This window comes from Ranitomeya imitator, chromosome 5, assembly GCF_032444005.1.
Source record: "Ranitomeya imitator isolate aRanImi1 chromosome 5, aRanImi1.pri, whole genome shotgun sequence".
In the NCBI taxonomy this organism is placed as follows: Eukaryota; Metazoa; Chordata; class Amphibia; order Anura; family Dendrobatidae; genus Ranitomeya; species Ranitomeya imitator.
The window spans coordinates 516,638,291-516,655,758 of record NC_091286.1 but is presented as its reverse complement, the minus strand read 5'-3'; the positions used below and the strand labels follow the sequence as shown (position 1 = coordinate 516,655,758).

Genomic DNA, 17,468 nt, shown 5'->3' with positions numbered 1-17,468 from the left:
GCACAGCCCCATGCAGGAAGTAAGCGGATCAATGCATTTCTATGGGTGCAGAATCGCTGCGATTCTCCACAAAGAAGTGACATGCTGCGGGTTGTAAACCGCTGCGTTTCTGCACGGTTTTTCCCACAGCATGTGCACAGCGGTTTGCGGTTTCCCATTGGTTTACTGTAAACGCAATGGAAACTGCTGCGGTCCGCAGCATCAAAATCGCCGCGGTTGCGCGGTAAAAACCGCAAAGTGGGCACATAGCCTGAGATGCCGATTAACGAGTAGATCTAATTTGATGCAGGTGTTGTTTTTGGGTATGAAAATTTACAGGGTGATTCCATAATTTTTTCCTCATAATTGAGTGACCCCATAATTTTTCCCCTATGCTTGGTTAAAAAAAAGTAACCATAACTGACTACCACATTTTTTGTTCTTGATTTCTTTTAGTGTTTCTTAAAGCTAGAAAGTTGCCATTTGAAATGACTTTAGTTTTGTGCCATGTCTGTGATCTGCTTTTTTTTCTACAAAGTTAAACAACTGAATGAACATCCTCCAAGGCCGGTGATTCCATAAATTTTTGCCAGGGGTTGTAGATTTTCAGATTTGAATGCTTTCTAGGTCTTCCCCTCCTGCCATCTTTCTTTTTTTTCTTTGGGGTAATTGTTGCATGTACATGGATATGCAGTAAATACTAATATTCATGTATATCTAGTATAGTTATTACAGTGGTTTTATGTGAGTGCTGGCTGTGTTTGGCCCATACTCGTGAATGAATAATTTTGAGCTGCTATACTCTGTGCTTCCTTTGATGAAGAGAGGCACTGTTTCTGGAGAAATAACAGAACTTTCTGATTATGGATAAACCCTTCAAGGCGATTGTGTTAAAGGTACCTTCACACTGAGCAACTTTACGAGAATGACAGCGATCCGTGAAGTTGCAGCGTCCTGGATAGCGATCTCGTTGTGTTTGACACGCAGCAGCGATCAGGATCCTGCTGTGACATCGCTGGTAGTAGTTGAAAGTCCAGAACTTTATTTGGTCGTCAGGTCGGCGTGATTCGTCATGTTTGACAGCAAAAGCAACGATGACAGCAATGTTTTTACATAGAGCTAACAACCAGCGAGAACGAGAAGTGAGTCGCCGTTACGTCACTGGATCGCTCCTGCATCGTTCTGGAGTTGCTGTGTTTGACGTCTCTACAGCGACCTAAACAGCGACGCTCCAGTTATCTAGTTTAGGTCGGATCGTTGTTTATATCGCTGGAGCGTCGCTGAGTGTGACTGTACCTTAACTCTGAAAGTTATTACCTAGCTACAGGAAAGGCATTAACATGCTGTTAACCAGGGCTGAGACCTGTAGGACTCTCCACCAATGCTAAGAACAAGAATGAAATGTCCTGATATACACCACTATATTCATTTTCTCAGCTGAGCACTGTACTTTACTATCTGTGGCAGTCCCGTAGACAATGAGAGGGTATTTGGATCCCTGTTTCTTGGATAGGTGGGGGTCCCAGAGGACCGATATCAGAAAGTTCTCGCCTTTCCTGTAGATGGATGAAAACTTGCCCGGGACAACCACTTTAGGCCGAAATATGTTCCTTGGCCCCGATTTGTACATTAAAGTGTCCTGTAATGTTTTTGTTTTTCCTTAACTCTCTTAGACACATTGCATCGTTCCTGTCAGTCTTCAAGCTAGTATTAATAGGCCTAATAATTGTTGGAAAGGATCCTTTCGCATTTTTCGGCATGCAACCTCCAGGTCTTTGGCAATGGGGACAAGAAAATAAGGTTGGTGACCTGGTATCAGTGATTGTTCATAGATAACTTGGATCTGTGTGATAGGAGCAGGCTCTTGGTACAAGAGCTGATTGCCAACTGTCTGGGAAGGAAACCTAGCTTTCTGCACATTGCTGTGCACACGCTCACATGTTGCCTGTTACCCAATATGTATTGCTGCCAGTTTCATCATCTGGTTCCTGGCACCCAAGGAACAAGTGTTTGCTCTGAGACCCAGCGCTACAGGAGGATGGGAATTGGAGACGCTCGACTGTTAATACAAGGAAGTTCTGATGTCAAAAGCAACTTTTTTTTTTTTTTTTCAATCTTGAATACAAACTGCAACAAAGCTGACTTGTATCAGATCCCTGCACAATGTCTGTGTTTATATTGTATTTTTCCCTAAAATGTTGAGTATCGTAAGATTTTCTTTTAATGTTTGCTGCTCTTCTGATATTGACCCTTCCTCTGCTCATGGTTTCTTGCTAGGTCTACGCCTGCATGATGGTCTTCTTCCTGAGCAACATGATTGAGAACCAGTGTATGTCTACCGGAGCCTTCGAGATCACTTTGAATGGTAAATGTTCTACGTTGCAGTCTGTGACTTGCATGTAGACAGGTTCCATATGGCACCGTGAAACCCATGAGCGCTGGCTGCATCGCCATCTGTGGGTCCTGGAGCATACTGTACAACATCCTGTGACACCCCACCAGTAAATGTTTGTGTGGCTGCTACTGTGGTTGTAGCCGTGCCGGTTAACCTTTGTACGCAGACTTTCACTGCTTCTATGTAAGCTATGAATAATTAACTATTTAAAGGGAAGGTGCCACCAGTTTTCTTGTATTTTGTTTTTTTGTGAAATTAAGCTTAATAGTAATTAAAATGTATTAATGCAATGTTTGCACTGTTTGCAAACATTTCTATATGAAAAATATATATTTTTCTACAAATATACATATTTACCACTAGGGGGTGCATTTTCCATTTTAGACCTCAAACAGCTATAGTAAGATTTAGCAGCTCTGCCCCAGGGATATTAGACCACCCAAAAGGGGAGGGAAATGGTGATGTCAGCAGTTACTGCCCCAAATTTGCTGCTAACAGTAAGATTGAAGAGCAGCATCACAGGGCAGCACCATTTTGTGTGTGACTGCCCTGTGACCTGCTATCACCAGCAGTTACTGCATCAGAGGCACAGCTGTTTACAGAGGAGCAGAACACAGTGGGCTCAGCAGCATTTTTTGTGAATAACATTCTTGCCATCCCCCTTCCCCCACCTTAATCCCTGTCCTGTCAGCTGCCCTGCTCTCTCTCTCCAGGTGTCACCTCCCTCTCTGCAGGCTGTGAGTGCAGCTTACAGGAGATCACAGGGACTGTGTGTGAGGGGGAGGCAGAGACACAGCAGGAGAAGCACACAGGGCAGCATGTGAGGAGCAGAGGATGTGTGCCTGCCTGGAGTACAGAGGAGCAGTAAGGGCTTCTTCTGTCCTGCGATAGAGAGTAAGTGGAGCTGGGCAGATAGCACAGGGCTATAATAAAATGGCAGCTAGTCACACCTACAGCAGTGAGTTGTGCAGCCCACAGAGGCGTGCCCAGCTCACTGCTAATGCTGCTGCAATGTTACAGATGGGGTCAGCGCCGGTCTATTATCTCCTATGTCCATGGGGTGCCGTAATCTGACACTGATAGTGCCCTGCTACTGCTGCAAAACCAAGATGTCAGCCCCCAGTGCATTCTTTAACTCATATAACACATGAAATCTGTTTCACATGCATTTCAAACTTGCTTATAGCAGCATGTTATGCTACATTACAGTGATTTATTAATGACCTACAAACGCGGTACCTTCCCTTTAACCCTTTGTCATTATGTCCACAAAGTTCTTGTAAACCTTAATATGGTGCTGGAGACACAAGCCATAACAAACAGGGAATTGGTAAATTTTCCACTAAAGGGTGGTTTCTCATGTCCAACCCTCAATCCATATGTGGAGCATAACGTTTGGACCAGCTGTGTCTCCTGAATTCAGAAGCAACATTGTTGACTATGAGACAGTTGTGTTTGGGTCAGGAGGGTGGTGGCCGGTCAGTACACGGATTGTGATAGTTGGAAGTGTGAACCTGACCTAAGGCTGTGTGTGTGTGTGTATCGATCTATCTATATATCACGTCTTAAATAAACCTGCTTTCACTATCGCTTCACTGTGGGACAGGAAACCATGGGTGTATGCTGCTGACACTATGTACAAAAAAATTAGTTCCTCCCCAGCAGGTACACCCCACCGACTGGCACTAAGTTCATCAGTTTATCTTCGTGACAGTAGCAGGTGGACATGGGTCTTCCACTTAGACCCATATCTACCTCGGTTTTTGGTGTTTTTCTGTAACTATTTCCCCTTTTTTTTTTTTTTTTTTTTTTTTTTTCTGTACTGTCCATTAGGCTTTCTCTTCACCTCTTATTTTTTTGTTGTCATCCGCGACACTCCCCTCTCCTGCGTCGGCCTCTCTTCTCATTCTAGACCCCGGCCTCTGCGTGGCTTAGGCTACTTTCACACTAACGTGTGACGGCCGTCACAATGCGTCATTTTGGAGAAAAAAAACGCATCCTGCAAAGTTGCCCGCGGGATGCGTTTTTTCTCCATTAACTTGCATTAGCGACACATTGCAACGTATGGTCACACGTCGCATCCGTCGTGCGATGGATGCGTCGTGTTTTGGCGGACCATCGGCACAAAAAAAGTTACATGTATCTTTTTTTGTGCGACGTGTCCGCCATTTCCGACCGCGCATGCGCGGCCGGAACTCCACCCCCTCCTCCCCGGACATTACAAACTGCATCCGCTGCCCCGTTGTTCATTTATTTCACAACGTGCGTCGGTACGTCGGCCCGACGCATTGCGAGGGGCCAATACCGACGCAAGTGTGAAAGTAGCCTTAGCCACGGCGCTCTGCCCCCTCACTACTTCCTTGTCGTGTGGGCTATCTGCCTGCTGCAGACACACCCCCTCACCTCCTTCTGTGGCACGGGAAACTGCTCGCCCTTTTCTCTCGGGAGGCCTGCCTCTTCCTCCCCGTGGTCACCAGTTTCCAGCATCCGGACTCTGCATCACAGGAGCCTTTCTAGCCCTTCTGACCCCTCATCACCACAGAACCGTAGGATCAACTCGCGAGACCTCCGCTCTCATGTGGGGAAGCTTTGTTCTGCAGACTGACTCTCCTCAGCATCAGCCTCTTTTCTGTCCCCTAACCTCTGGCATTTGTTAGTGAGCCTGCCTCTCTTCTATCATGCGTAATACTAAAGGAGAGCAATCTCGTCCTCGGCCTCTACTACTGTGGTCAAGCACCTTGTTTTTCCTGTGAATGTAGACTCCATTCTGGTCAGTCTTCCCCTCTGTCAATTTTGCATCATTAGTAATTTCTCTGTCCTTACTGCCCAGGAGTCATCCACCGTTCCATTCCATGCCAGTCAGTAGGGTGGACGCTACTGGGGGGGAGCTATTTTTTTTTTTTTTTTTTTTGTGCAGTGTTAGGCTACTTTCACACTAGCGTCGGAATCTCCCCGTCGCAATGCGTCGGGCAGAGATTCCGACGCTAGCGTTTAACGCACTGCACAGCGGAGGCAGCGGATGCATTTCTCCGGTGCATCCGCTGCCACATTGTAAGGTGCGGGGAGATGGGGGCGGAGTTCCGGCCACGCATGTGCGGTTGGAAAAAGCAGTCCGTCAGGAGCAATTTTCTTCGTCCTACTGCTGCCGGAATCGGCGCCTGCGCTTTCCGGCGCCATTTTCTTGAAGACACACTGCAGTGTGTCTTCAAGAAAATGGCACCGGAAAGCGCGGACTGCGCAGGCGCTGATTCCGGCAGCAGGAGGACGAAGAAAATGGGTGGAAAGGAATGGCGTAAGTAACAAATTGCTGTGGCATGAAGCTGTGGCACTTCATGCCACAGCAATTTGTTACTTACGCCACCTGATTCCTTTGTCCTGCTGCCGGAATCGGCGCCTGCGCACTGCAGTGTGTCTTCAAGAAAATGGCGCCGGAAAGCGCGGACTGCGCAGGCGCCGATTCCGCCAGCAGGAGAACCAAGAAAATGGCGGCGGAAAGGTATCAGGTGGCGCAAGTAACAAATTGCTGTGGCATGAGGCTGTGGCACTTCATGCCACAGCTATTTGTTACTTACGCCCCCTGATACGGGGCATATATTATGGAGCATCTTATGGAGCAGCGTATGGGGCATATGGATGGGAGCAGCAAATTAAAGAACGGTGGCGCAGGATGGGAGCAGCACATGACAGAACGGGGGCGCAGGATGGGAGCAGCCCATGACAGGATGGGAGCAGCAAATGACAGAATGGAGGCGCAGGATGGGAGCAGCACATGACAGAACGGGGGGGCAGGATGGAGCAGCACATACCTGGATGGAGACAATATACCAATATAAATGCTCTCCACCCGGATATATATATATAATTTCTGTCAACATAGTCAAATAAGAGCTTGTTTTTTTACAGGGTTGAGTTGTAGTTTTGAATGACATCATTCAACTTACATTAAAAAAAAAACTGAAAAAGAGTGCCAATGTGGATGAAATTGTGGGGGGCAAAAATGCAATTCCGACTTTTTTTTTTTTTTTTACGTTATGCATTGTGTGGTAAAAATCATTTGTCAACATTATGCTCTGGAGTAGCACATTGTTTGGGGGAGGGGAGGGTGTAAGGTGTGTGTGTCAGATTTTTGAGACTTTAAGGGTACCGTCGCACTGAAACGACGCTGTAGTGATACGACAACGATGTCGATCGCTGCAGCGTCGCTGGAGAGCTGTCACACAGACAGCTCTCCAGCGACCAACGATCCCGAAGTCCCCGTGTAACCAGGGTAAACATCGGGTTACTAAGCGCAGGGCCGCGCTTAGTAACCCGATGTTTACCCTGGTTACCAGCGTAAACGTAAAAAAACCAAACACTACATACTTACCTTCCGTGTCTGTCCTCCGGCGCTGTGCTTTCCTCTGCACTGTCAGCGCCGGTCAGCCGTAAAGCAGAGCGGTGACGTCACCGCTGTGCTTTCCGGCTGGCTGGCGCTCACAGCCAGTGCAGAGAAGCACAGCGCCGAAGGACAGACATGGAAGGTAAGTATGTAATGTTTGTTTTTTTACGTTTACGCGGCCCTGCGCTTAGTAACCCGATGTTTACCCTGGTTACCAGTGAAGACATCGCTGAATCGGCGTCACACACGCCGATTCAACGATGTCAGCGGGAGATCCAGCGACGAAAGAAAGTTTCAAACGATCTGCTACGAAGTACGATTCTCAGCGGGGTCCCTGGTTTTGGCTTACATGTACTGAGGTAAAATACTGAACGTTTACACGTGACCCTAATATTTATATTAGTGAGCTTGAACCTGTGATCGTCTGATCACTTGCACTATATACACTGTGATAGGTCTCCTCTAAGCACAGCTGGGCTTGACAGGACTACCAAGGTAACATTGACAGGGGCCTTCTATAGGCCACTGGCTGCATATTAACCCATTGGCATCCCGCCATTATATCATGAGGGCTGAAAAGCCAATGTGATTATCTCAAAAGTTACCACAGTAAAGGTACCTTCACACTGAGCAACTTTACAACGAGAACGACAACGATCCGTGACGTTGCAGCGTCCTGGATAGCGATCTCGTTGTGTTTGACTCGCAGCAGCGATTAGGATCCTGCTGTGACATCGCTGGTCGTAGCTGAAAGTCCGGAACTTTATTTGGTCGTCAGGTCGGCTTGATTCGTCATGTTTGACAGCAAAAGCAAGATTCCTGCAATGTTTTTTCACGGAGCGAACAACCAGCGAGAACGATAAGTACGTCACTGGATCGCTCCTGCATCGTTCTGGAGTTGCTGTGTTTTACATCTCTACAGCGACCTAACAGCGACGCTCCAGCAATCTAGTTTAGGTCCGATCGTTGTCTATATCGCTAGAGCGTCGCTAAATGTGACGGTACCTTAAGTTTTGTGTAGAGGGGAAACTCCCTGAAACTTCCATTGTTCCCACCAGGTCGTGTGCATAATCTGCTGACTTTCACGTAGTTGAACTTAAGCATACACTTCACTTTTAGATAACTTAACCCCTTAGTGGCAGCCAATTTTGCCCTTAAACCCATTTCTCTCTCCTCTGATGTGCTAGATCATATCAGAGGAGAGAGAAAAAAATGGGAAATCTGACTCTCTTTTTTTTTTTTTTTTTTCTCTTTTTTTTTTTTTCTTTCTTGCGGTTGCCGTTATTCCGTGTATAACGGCGATCGCAATACTGGGGACGGTAGAAGCCAACCCGAATCATGTTCTCCGGGGTCTTTGAGATCAGAGATCAAAACTGATTGGCGATTTAATATCCAATCTACATCATGGAATAGAGGAGGTCCATGCGCCACTCTTTCCCGTGCACACTTGGTGCAATGCTCCTCAAGGTTGTAGCAATACAGAGAAATCCAGGAACCAGGTCACCAGATGTTCTACTTTTAGTGCAGAAGAACCAGGTTTTGGCTGCACAGGGCCTCTTATCAAGCCATAGAGAAATAGACATACTATGGACGGGGTAATGTATGTATGTATGTATCCATCCACACACACACACACACACACACACACACACACACACACACACCTCTATGGAAATAGTTTATAGTTCTGGAGGAGATGAATCTGTGCTGCACTTTATGCACATGCTCAGTAGTGACAAGTGCTGTGGGGTCCGGAAAATTGAGGAGTCGGCGCTTTGGCTTACCGACTCCACAGCCCTGCTCGGCATTGCACCATCCGGTGTGATCAGAAATTGCGTTCCTGGGCACCATGACAGCCTGTGCATCAGTGACTCAGATCGCTGCTATGTAGCTGAATTGCAGGTGTGCTATGAGCGCCGACCACAGGGTGGCGCTCACAGTAGGCTGGGATGAGTAACCATAGAGGTTTCAAGGACCTCTATGGTTACCATCCTGATGCATCGCTGACCCCCGATCATGTGACGGGCGTCAGCGATGCGCTCATTTCCAGACGGATGGCCGGAAGCGCCAGTTAAATGTTGCGGTCAGCGTTTGACAGCGGCATTTAACTAGTTAATAGTGGCGGGTGAATCGCTATTTTACCCGCCGCTATTGCGGGCACATGTCAGCTGTTCAAAACAGCTGACATGTCCTGGCTTTGATGCGGGCTCACCGCCGGAGCCCTGCATCAAAGAGGGGGATCTGACCTCGGACATACTATCCTGTCCGAGGTCAGAAAGGGGTTAACGTACAAATCTACATCCATCCAGTGTCACTGAGGAGTTTAATTATCTTAGGTGTTTAGTAAGTTTCATGTTTTTGCATACAGACCTCTATGGTGGCCACACCACTAAGGTTAGCGCTGACCATGTTATTTTTTTGGAATGGAGTCTGGCTGCCCGGCTTTTGACCAGTAGATTGTGCTTTGTTTTTTGCCTGTCTTCTATTTTGTTGTATTTTATTCCAGATGTTCCTGTGTGGTCAAAGCTAGAATCTGGCCATATCCCATCAATGCAGCAACTTGTCCAAATTATTGATAATGAGATGAAGTTAAATGTTCACATGGATGCGATTCCCAACCACCACCGCTCATAACCACATTTTCCAGCACCGGATTGATTTTGTAAGTATATGGATGTCTGTAACCTTGATCTTCTGCTGAAATAGTATTAGTGCCGTAAATGAAGAATCTAGAATGAGGGTGGGTGTAAAATATTCCCTACCAATAATTAGCAAAAAATAGGGCAGGGCACAAGAAATGCACCGAGGCCTGCTATTAATGAGGTCACCCAACCTGTTTTCTGCCCAGTATTGGGATGCAATGTTTCCTACATGGTTGTGGTGCTTCATTAACCAGTAAGGAAAATTATTAATTTAGAAAAATCTCCCTACAACAGGGTTCTCCAAACTGCATTTAAATTTTTTTTCTGGACGGCTTAAAATAACAGGTGGCTAACTTATTTTATGATATTGAAAAACTGTAGTGAATCATTAAGATTATCAATGACGTGTCTGTATCCCCTATATTGATATGAATGTATTTTCTGTGAACTCTAAAGTGAGAATTACAAGAAACCAGAGTCTCTAAAAAATCACGGTCACAATTTTATACAGGGTGGTCCAAAAGTAGGTGGACAGTATGTGTAATAGGGTTATGAAGGGGGAGATTTATCAAACATGTTTTTTTGGGTTCAAAGTTCTCACCACACATCTAGATAAGTTTCTTGTGGGGGTCTAGTTTCCAATATGGGGTCACTAGTGTTTTTTTTTTTTTGCTGTTTAGGTACATCAGGGGCTCTGCAAATGCAACGTGACGCCTGCAGACCAATCCATCTAAGTCTGCATTCCAAAACGTCACTACTTCTCTTCCGAGCTCCGACGTTCGCCCAAACAGTAGTTTACCCCCACATATGGGGTATTGAAGTACTCAGGACAAACTGGACAACAACTTTTGCGGTCCACTTTCTCCTTTTACCTTTGGAAAAATAAAAAAAAATTGTTGCTAAAAGATTATTTTTGTGACTAAAAAGTTAAATGTTCATTTTTTTTTCTTCCATGTTGCTTCTGCTGCTGTGAAGCACCCGAAGGGTTAATAAACTTCTTGAATGTGGTTTTGATCAGCTTAAGGGGTGCAGTTTTTAGAATGGTGTCACTTTTGGGTATATTCAGCCATATAGAACCCTCAAATTGACTTCAAATGTGAGGTGGTCCCTAAAAAAATGGTTTTGTAAATTTTGTTGTAAAAATGAGAAATAGGCTGAACTGGATGGACAAATGTCTTTTTTCGGCCTTACTAACTATGTTACTATGTTACTATGTTACTATGTTTAAGCCTTATAACTTCATAACAAAAATTTGTTTCCAAAATTGTGCTGATGTAAAGTAGAAATGTGGGAAATGTTACTGTTTTGTGTCACATAGCTCTCTGGTTTACCAGAATAAAAAAAAAATAATTCAAAATAAATGTTATTTTCTGTCCACCTACTTTTGGACCACCCTGTATATTTTACATATTTTTTTTTACGGGCATAAGAATGTCTGCTTTTCCACTGTCGAGGAATTTCTGGACGGTTGGCAATGCTGTACAAGAATTATAGCCTTGGTATTAATAAACTTGTGTGCAGTCATTGTGTGTGACCGCAGACTGCCGAATCGTGACAGCATGCGTTTATTCACACACTCACGATTCTCCCTTTTTCTCAATACTATTGGGTGGGAACCTCACCATATGTTCGCAGTTTGCATCCAAATGAGACCTGCACTTTTATCAATACTATTTTATTGGGAGAAGCCGGCTGAGTCTTGTTGGCACGTGATCACAAGAACGCCAATGGCATTGACCATCTGCTCACATTGAGAATTCATGGTCATCGTTACTATGCACATTACACATGCACATTTCGTCAGTCTGCTGTAATATAGGTTTAATATTGTTGCTAGACTCACATTTTAAAATATTGTAGGTTAATGGTGGGCCCAAATGTCTTTCCCTCCTCCATCAATTACTCGCTGCCAGTTATGAACCTCAAGCGTAGAAGCTTAGAACACATTTTTCAGATGTAACTCCCTCTCCACTACCCGTTTACTTGAGGCATGTGGTGCCCACACTGGTGCAACCTGGCAGAAGTTGTCCCCACTTTGTTACTATGGCCCTGGCGTTACTGCACAAGCAATAGCCTTAGTTTACATTGAGTTTCCCATAAAATGTGTGTAGATTTCATAATGCGGCGCCTTGTGTCTAACTAACCTCTATTTCTAACCCCTCAGGCATGACGTGGGCTTTTCTGAAGGGGTCAGCGAGGCTGGTGTTTATGAAGGCCTGCTCTGAAGACAGCTCCTGTTGGTGCAGGCTGGAGGTCTCTGCCATCTCGTTGTACCTTTTTGAAGTCCCACATGCAAGGTTTTTCTGAGTGCTGCCCTCTTATGGAGTTTTACAGCCACAATGCAACGAAATTCTGTGTAGACCCAACCACGTTTTTTGTTTTCAAGCCATTGTTTCATATTGTCCCATACGTCACATAATGCTGGCATTAAACCTTGTTTTCTATTCATCATTTCCTGTGTTGGAATAGGTTATCTCATTTTCATTTTCCTGAGATTTTTGTCTTTGATATCTAATTTTTATAAGAATCTGTTCTTTTTTATAGTTTAAAGTGAAGCTCTAGCAAAAAATCTAAGACTCCAATACTCTGCTACTGTTAGCGTGTAGTTCTCTGGATGTTCTGTATAATAAGATTATATTGCAGATCGCTAAGTTATTCTAAATTATAAACACATTTATCGGCATTGGAGATTCATTGGGGGCTATGGAGGATGGAGCTGTCGTGTTCGAGTTACTGTAGAGTTTTTAAACTGAGCCTTTCTACTAGTCCTCTTTACAGAAGATACAAATTAAGTTAAATAAACCTACCATTAAAGTAAAACCTCAAAATGTGTGTGGACTCCATTTATGTTATACATGCATATTCCCACTAAACCTGTAACGTATCGACGAACCCGAACATCCGCTTCTTCTCTGACTGAAACCTAGGAAATGGTTTTTATATGGAGGCAAACAAAGATGGCAGTGAGGCAACGGGATGAGTAACTTTGCTTCTTAGACTACCGTAAATGCATATTTTCTTGGTTCTCTTAGCAGAAGGTCTAAGGAGGTCCAAAGTGTGTTGCGTTGGCTTCATCTGGTTGGCATGAGGATTAATACCATATATTTACCTCCGGATGGGTACATTTGGCAGACTGATGTCATAACCTCCTCTCAGACTATTAACATTGCCTGATGTAGATCTCCTGAGCCTATGGTTCCTACAATAGGCGAGGATGCAGTGTGTACCTAGCCGTATACTGTGCCTGTACTACATCAAAAAGGAGGGAGGAAAAGCGTGGTAATCAACCCACAGTAACGATGACCAGTTAGGAATATAAAAATTAGATGGTCTTTAAAACAGGCCACAGAAAAATAGCGACATATAGTAGGATAGGACAAGCCAATATAAACACATTACATTAGTAATGGAACATACACAGGGCCTGGAACAAGATCATGGACCACTAGTGAATTGTAAGGATGTAAATCCAAGGTCAGACATCTGCCATCATAAAAGAACATAGGAAAGTGTTATTTACCCATCCTGCATATGTCCTACTCTGCTGGAATGGTGGTTCGGCCTAATCGTTTGTCTATGATGTCTGCATAATAAGGCAAAACAAATCGCCTAATTTGAACTTGATAAATCAAAAAATATTCAACAAAAAAAATACCCCACAAATATGTAAGAAAGTAACATGGTCAAATGACGTGAAAACAAGGGTATTGAAATAAAGACTAAGTTGAGGGGTAAAGCAACAAACAAGAAAAACGGGTGAAAATGGTAGAAGGTCCACAACAATAATGGGTATAATTTGTAGATTGAGCCCTTGCAGATAGTCCACTCTCCTGTGACAGTTAAGGCATGGGTCTGACAGTAAAGCTAAATGTCATAAACAGCCAATGAGTAGAAGTAGTTAGTATCCTATATAATGTAAAGTATAAAGCATAATGTTGTCTCCACTGCTCCTGTCTCAGAACAGAAATCAGAACATTATACTTACCCCTTCCTTTCGAAACAAAAACAAAACTATGGAACTTAAAGAATAATAAATGCTGAAAACACTGCTTTTGGTATGAAACCTACAATTAGTTGAAGATGTCGTCATTTTCAACTAAGTCTAGGTTTCATACCAAGTCCACAATTCCTCTCTTAGGGCCCCTTTCCACTTGTGTGAGAAAAAAACGGTCCGATTTACGGACCGAAAAAACGGATGTAACGTGTGCGATTGTCATGCGAGTGTCATGCGAGTGTAATGCGATTTTTTTAATCGCATCATCCGTTTTTACATCCGTATGCAATCCGTTTTTTTTCTCTGCAACTATTTTTATACAGTCATTTACAGGACTATTTACAGTGTTCTGTGCCACAGAATGGTAAGGTATCCGTAAAAAACGGATGGAATACGGATGGTCCGTATTCCATGCGTTTTTTTTCTCGCACCCATTGACTTGCATTGGCGAGTCTCGTCCGAGAATCTCAGCAATACGCAGCATGCTGCGATTTTTTTCTCAGCCGACACAGATTTTTCTCAGTCCGATTTCGGCTGGGAAAAAAATCGCAAATGGAATGTCACCTATTGAAAAACATTGGTCCGAGTGCAATCCGATTTTTTTATCGGATTGCACTCGTCCGTTTTTCTCACAAGTGGAAAGGGGCCCTTAGGCTAGGATTTTTCTATGGCCACCATTGACCTTCAGTATGCATACTATCAAATCCCTATCCGATGTACAGGGAGTTCCCGAGGATTGCAATTTCTCGCAGCAAGGAAAACGTAATTTCCAATTAAACATCCTACAGCTTAGAATTTTAACAGCACTAAGAATAATTGTAAAAGTTGTAGCAGAAATAGTGGCCTAAATAGAAATCAGAGATCAGCATTATACCATACTAGCACAAGCTACAGATCGCAGCTCCATCTCTTATACAAGATTTATTTTACTCTTACAGCACCAATAAATCCACAGCGCTTTTCAAACTTTATAGGTACTGTCCCCATTGGGGCTCACAATCTAGATTCCCCATCAGTATGTCTTAGAGATGAAATATCAGATCCTAAAGCCTATGAATGACTTAACATACAGAAGCCAAACCTAAATAGGTTCACAAGGATGATCTTTTGAGGAATTCTAGACTCCTTTAGACAAATATCTTTCTTTCCCAAAGAGAACACTAGAAATATCAATAACTTAAGCATCTTCATTACAGAAAAAAAGGTTGAGGTAGTCCAAAACTCTGCAATTAAGTTTTAGAATGTCATTGCAGAGTAAACAGCTGCATGTGATCATGCTGGAGCTGGGAGCCAGCTGTCGGACATTGTAGAGTCCCCCTAGAGAAGGTCGAGATGGTGTTTTATCATCTCTGCCTTTCTGATCATTACATATACAGCGCTGAACAAGCCTCGTGTTAAAAAAAAAAAAGTATAGCAATTATGTGATTGCCAGATGATGCTGGGGTAAAGCAGGAACTGTTGGGTCTAAGGCTTCTTTCACACTTCCGTCGGTACGGGGCCGTCACAAAGCGTCGGCGCAACGTACCGACGGATAGTGGTGATTTTCTGCACAACGTGGGCAGCGGACGCAGTGTTTCAACACGTCCACTGCCCATAGTAAACTCCCAGGGAGGAGGGGGTGGAGTTACGGCCGGGCATGCGCAGTTTAAAATGCAGGACACGACGTACGAAAAACGTTCCCTTGAACGTTTTTTTGCTGCGACGGTCCGCCAAATACCGACGCATCCAGTTCACGATGGACGCGATGTGTAGCCATACATCGCGATCTGTCGGTAATACAACTCTATAAGAAAAAAACGCATCCTGTGGGCACTTTTGCAGGATGCGTTTTTTCCCCAAAATGACGCATTGTGACGGATCTAAAAAGACGGAAAGTGTGAAAGTAGCCTTATCAGAAAAAGATGAGCGCTGCAGATTAAGCTGAAAGATGAATGTCCCTTTAACCAAGACTAATATAGAATGTTAGCGCTGGAAAGGACTTCAAGGGTCCTCGTGTCCAACCCCCTGCTAAATGCAGTGCAGGATTCACTAAACCATCTCCTACAGATGTCTGTCCAGACTCTGTTTGAAGACTTCCATTGAAGGAGAACTCGCCACCTCTCGTGGCAGCCTGTTCATTGATCACCCTTAGTGTCAAAAAGTTTTTTTTTCTAATGTCTTCTCCCTTTCAGTTTTATTTAATTGCTTCTTGTGTTTCAATGTGCAAATGAGAATAAGGATGATTCCTCTACACTGTGACAACACTTCAGATATTTGTAGACAGCTGTTATGTCCTGTTAGCCTTCTAATTTGCAAGCTAAACATTCCTGCATCTTTTAACCATTCCTCATAGTACATGTTTTGAAGTCCGCTCACCATCATGGTAGCTTGTCTCTGGACTTGCTCCAATTTTTCAATGTCTTTTTATAAAATGTGGTGCCCAGAACTGGACAAAGTATTCCATATCAGGCCTGACCAATTAAGGGTAGAGGGGAATAATTACGTCTCGTGATGTAAGCTCTGTTTCTCTTAATACACTCTAGAACTGTTTGCCTTTTTTTTGCTGCTGCATCACTGTTGACTCATGTGCAGTCTGTGATTTATTAGTATACCCAAGTCTTTTTCACACGTGCTGTTGCTTAGTTCTATTCCTCCCATTCTTTTCTTGCCCAAATGTAGAATCTTGCATTTTTCCCTGTTAAATACGTTTCTATTAGTTGCTGCCCATTGTTCAATCTTATCTAGATCCTTCTGAATCCTTTCCCTGTCTTTTCTAGTGTAAAGGTCCCTTCACATTAAGCGACGCTGCAGCGATACCGACAACGATCCGGATCGCTGCAGCGTCGCTGTTTGGTCGCTGGAGAGCTGTCACACAGACCGCTCTCCAGCGACCAACGATGCCGATAACCAGGGTAAACATCGGGTAACTAAGCGCAGGGCCGCGCTTAGTAACCCGATGTTTACCCTGGTTACCATCCTAAAAGTAAAAAAAAAAAAAAAAAACAGTACATACTTACCTACCGCTGTCTGTCCTCCAGCGCTGTGCTCTGCACTCCTCCTGTACTGTCTGTGTCAGCACAGCGGCCGGAAAGCAGAGCGGTGACGTCACCGCTCTGCTTTCCGGCTGACCGACGCTCACAGCCAGTACAGGAGGAGTGCAGAGCACAGCGCTGGAGGACAGACAGCGGTGGGTAAGTATGTACTGTTTGTTTTTTTTTTACTTTTAGGATGGTAACCCGGGTAAACATCGGGTTACTAAGCGCGGCCCTGCGCTTAGTTACCCGATGTTTACCCTGGTTACCAGTGAAGACATCGCTGGATCGGTGTCACACACGCCGATCCAGCGACGAAATAAAGTTCTGGACTTTCTTCAGCGACCAACGATCTCCCAGCAGGGGCCTGATCGTTGGTCGCTGTCACACATAACGATTTTATTAACGATATCGTTGCTACGTCACAAAAAGCAACGATATCGTTAACAATATCGTTATGTGTGAAGGTACCTTTAGTTATCCCTTTTGGCTTTGTGTCGTATGCAAATTTAGTTTGCTTTCAGTTCCCTTATCTAAATTATTTATATAAATGTTGAACAACACTGGGGCAAGGGCAGAGCCTTTTGATACACCACGTGAAACACTCTTCCAATTGGATGTGAACCCATTTATTACCACTTTTTGAGCATGATCACTGAGCCAGTTATGAATCTACCTAACTGTTACCTTGTCAATCCCATACACGGTAATTTTTTCAATAAGGATAGTATGAGATACTTTATCAAATACTTTTCTAAAGTCGAGATATACTATATTTACCGCATTTTCTTGATCCACCCAGTCAGTGATTCCATCATAGAAGGAAATTAGTCTGGCATAACTTGTTTGCTACAAACACATGCTGGTTCTGGTTAATTACTGTATTCTTATCCAACTACTTACGTGCTGTCTAATAATTTTTTCAAAAATATTTCCTGGTATAGAAGAAAGGTTCCACTTGCCTGTAATTTACTAGCTCCATCTTCTTAACTTTTTTGAAGATAGGGACAACATTTGCCCTTCTCCAAACTTCTGGGACTTCTCCTGTTGTCTAGGATTTTTCAAAGAT

The 17,468-nt window shown here is 44.1% G+C and overlaps 1 protein-coding gene across 1 annotated transcript; it reads left to right on the top strand.

Moving 5' to 3' along the window:
- Positions 1-1,608: 1,608 nt before the first annotated feature.
- On the top strand, positions 1,609-12,222 carry LOC138638311 (thioredoxin reductase-like selenoprotein T). The gene is made up of 4 exons (XM_069727519.1): positions 1,609-1,779; positions 2,257-2,344; positions 9,259-9,414; positions 11,559-12,222. Exons 1-3 carry the CDS (start codon positions 1,624-1,626, stop codon positions 9,384-9,386), a joined length of 372 nt encoding a protein of 123 aa, XP_069583620.1. The 5' UTR covers positions 1,609-1,623; the 3' UTR covers positions 9,387-9,414; positions 11,559-12,222.
- Positions 12,223-17,468: the final 5,246 nt, after the last annotated feature.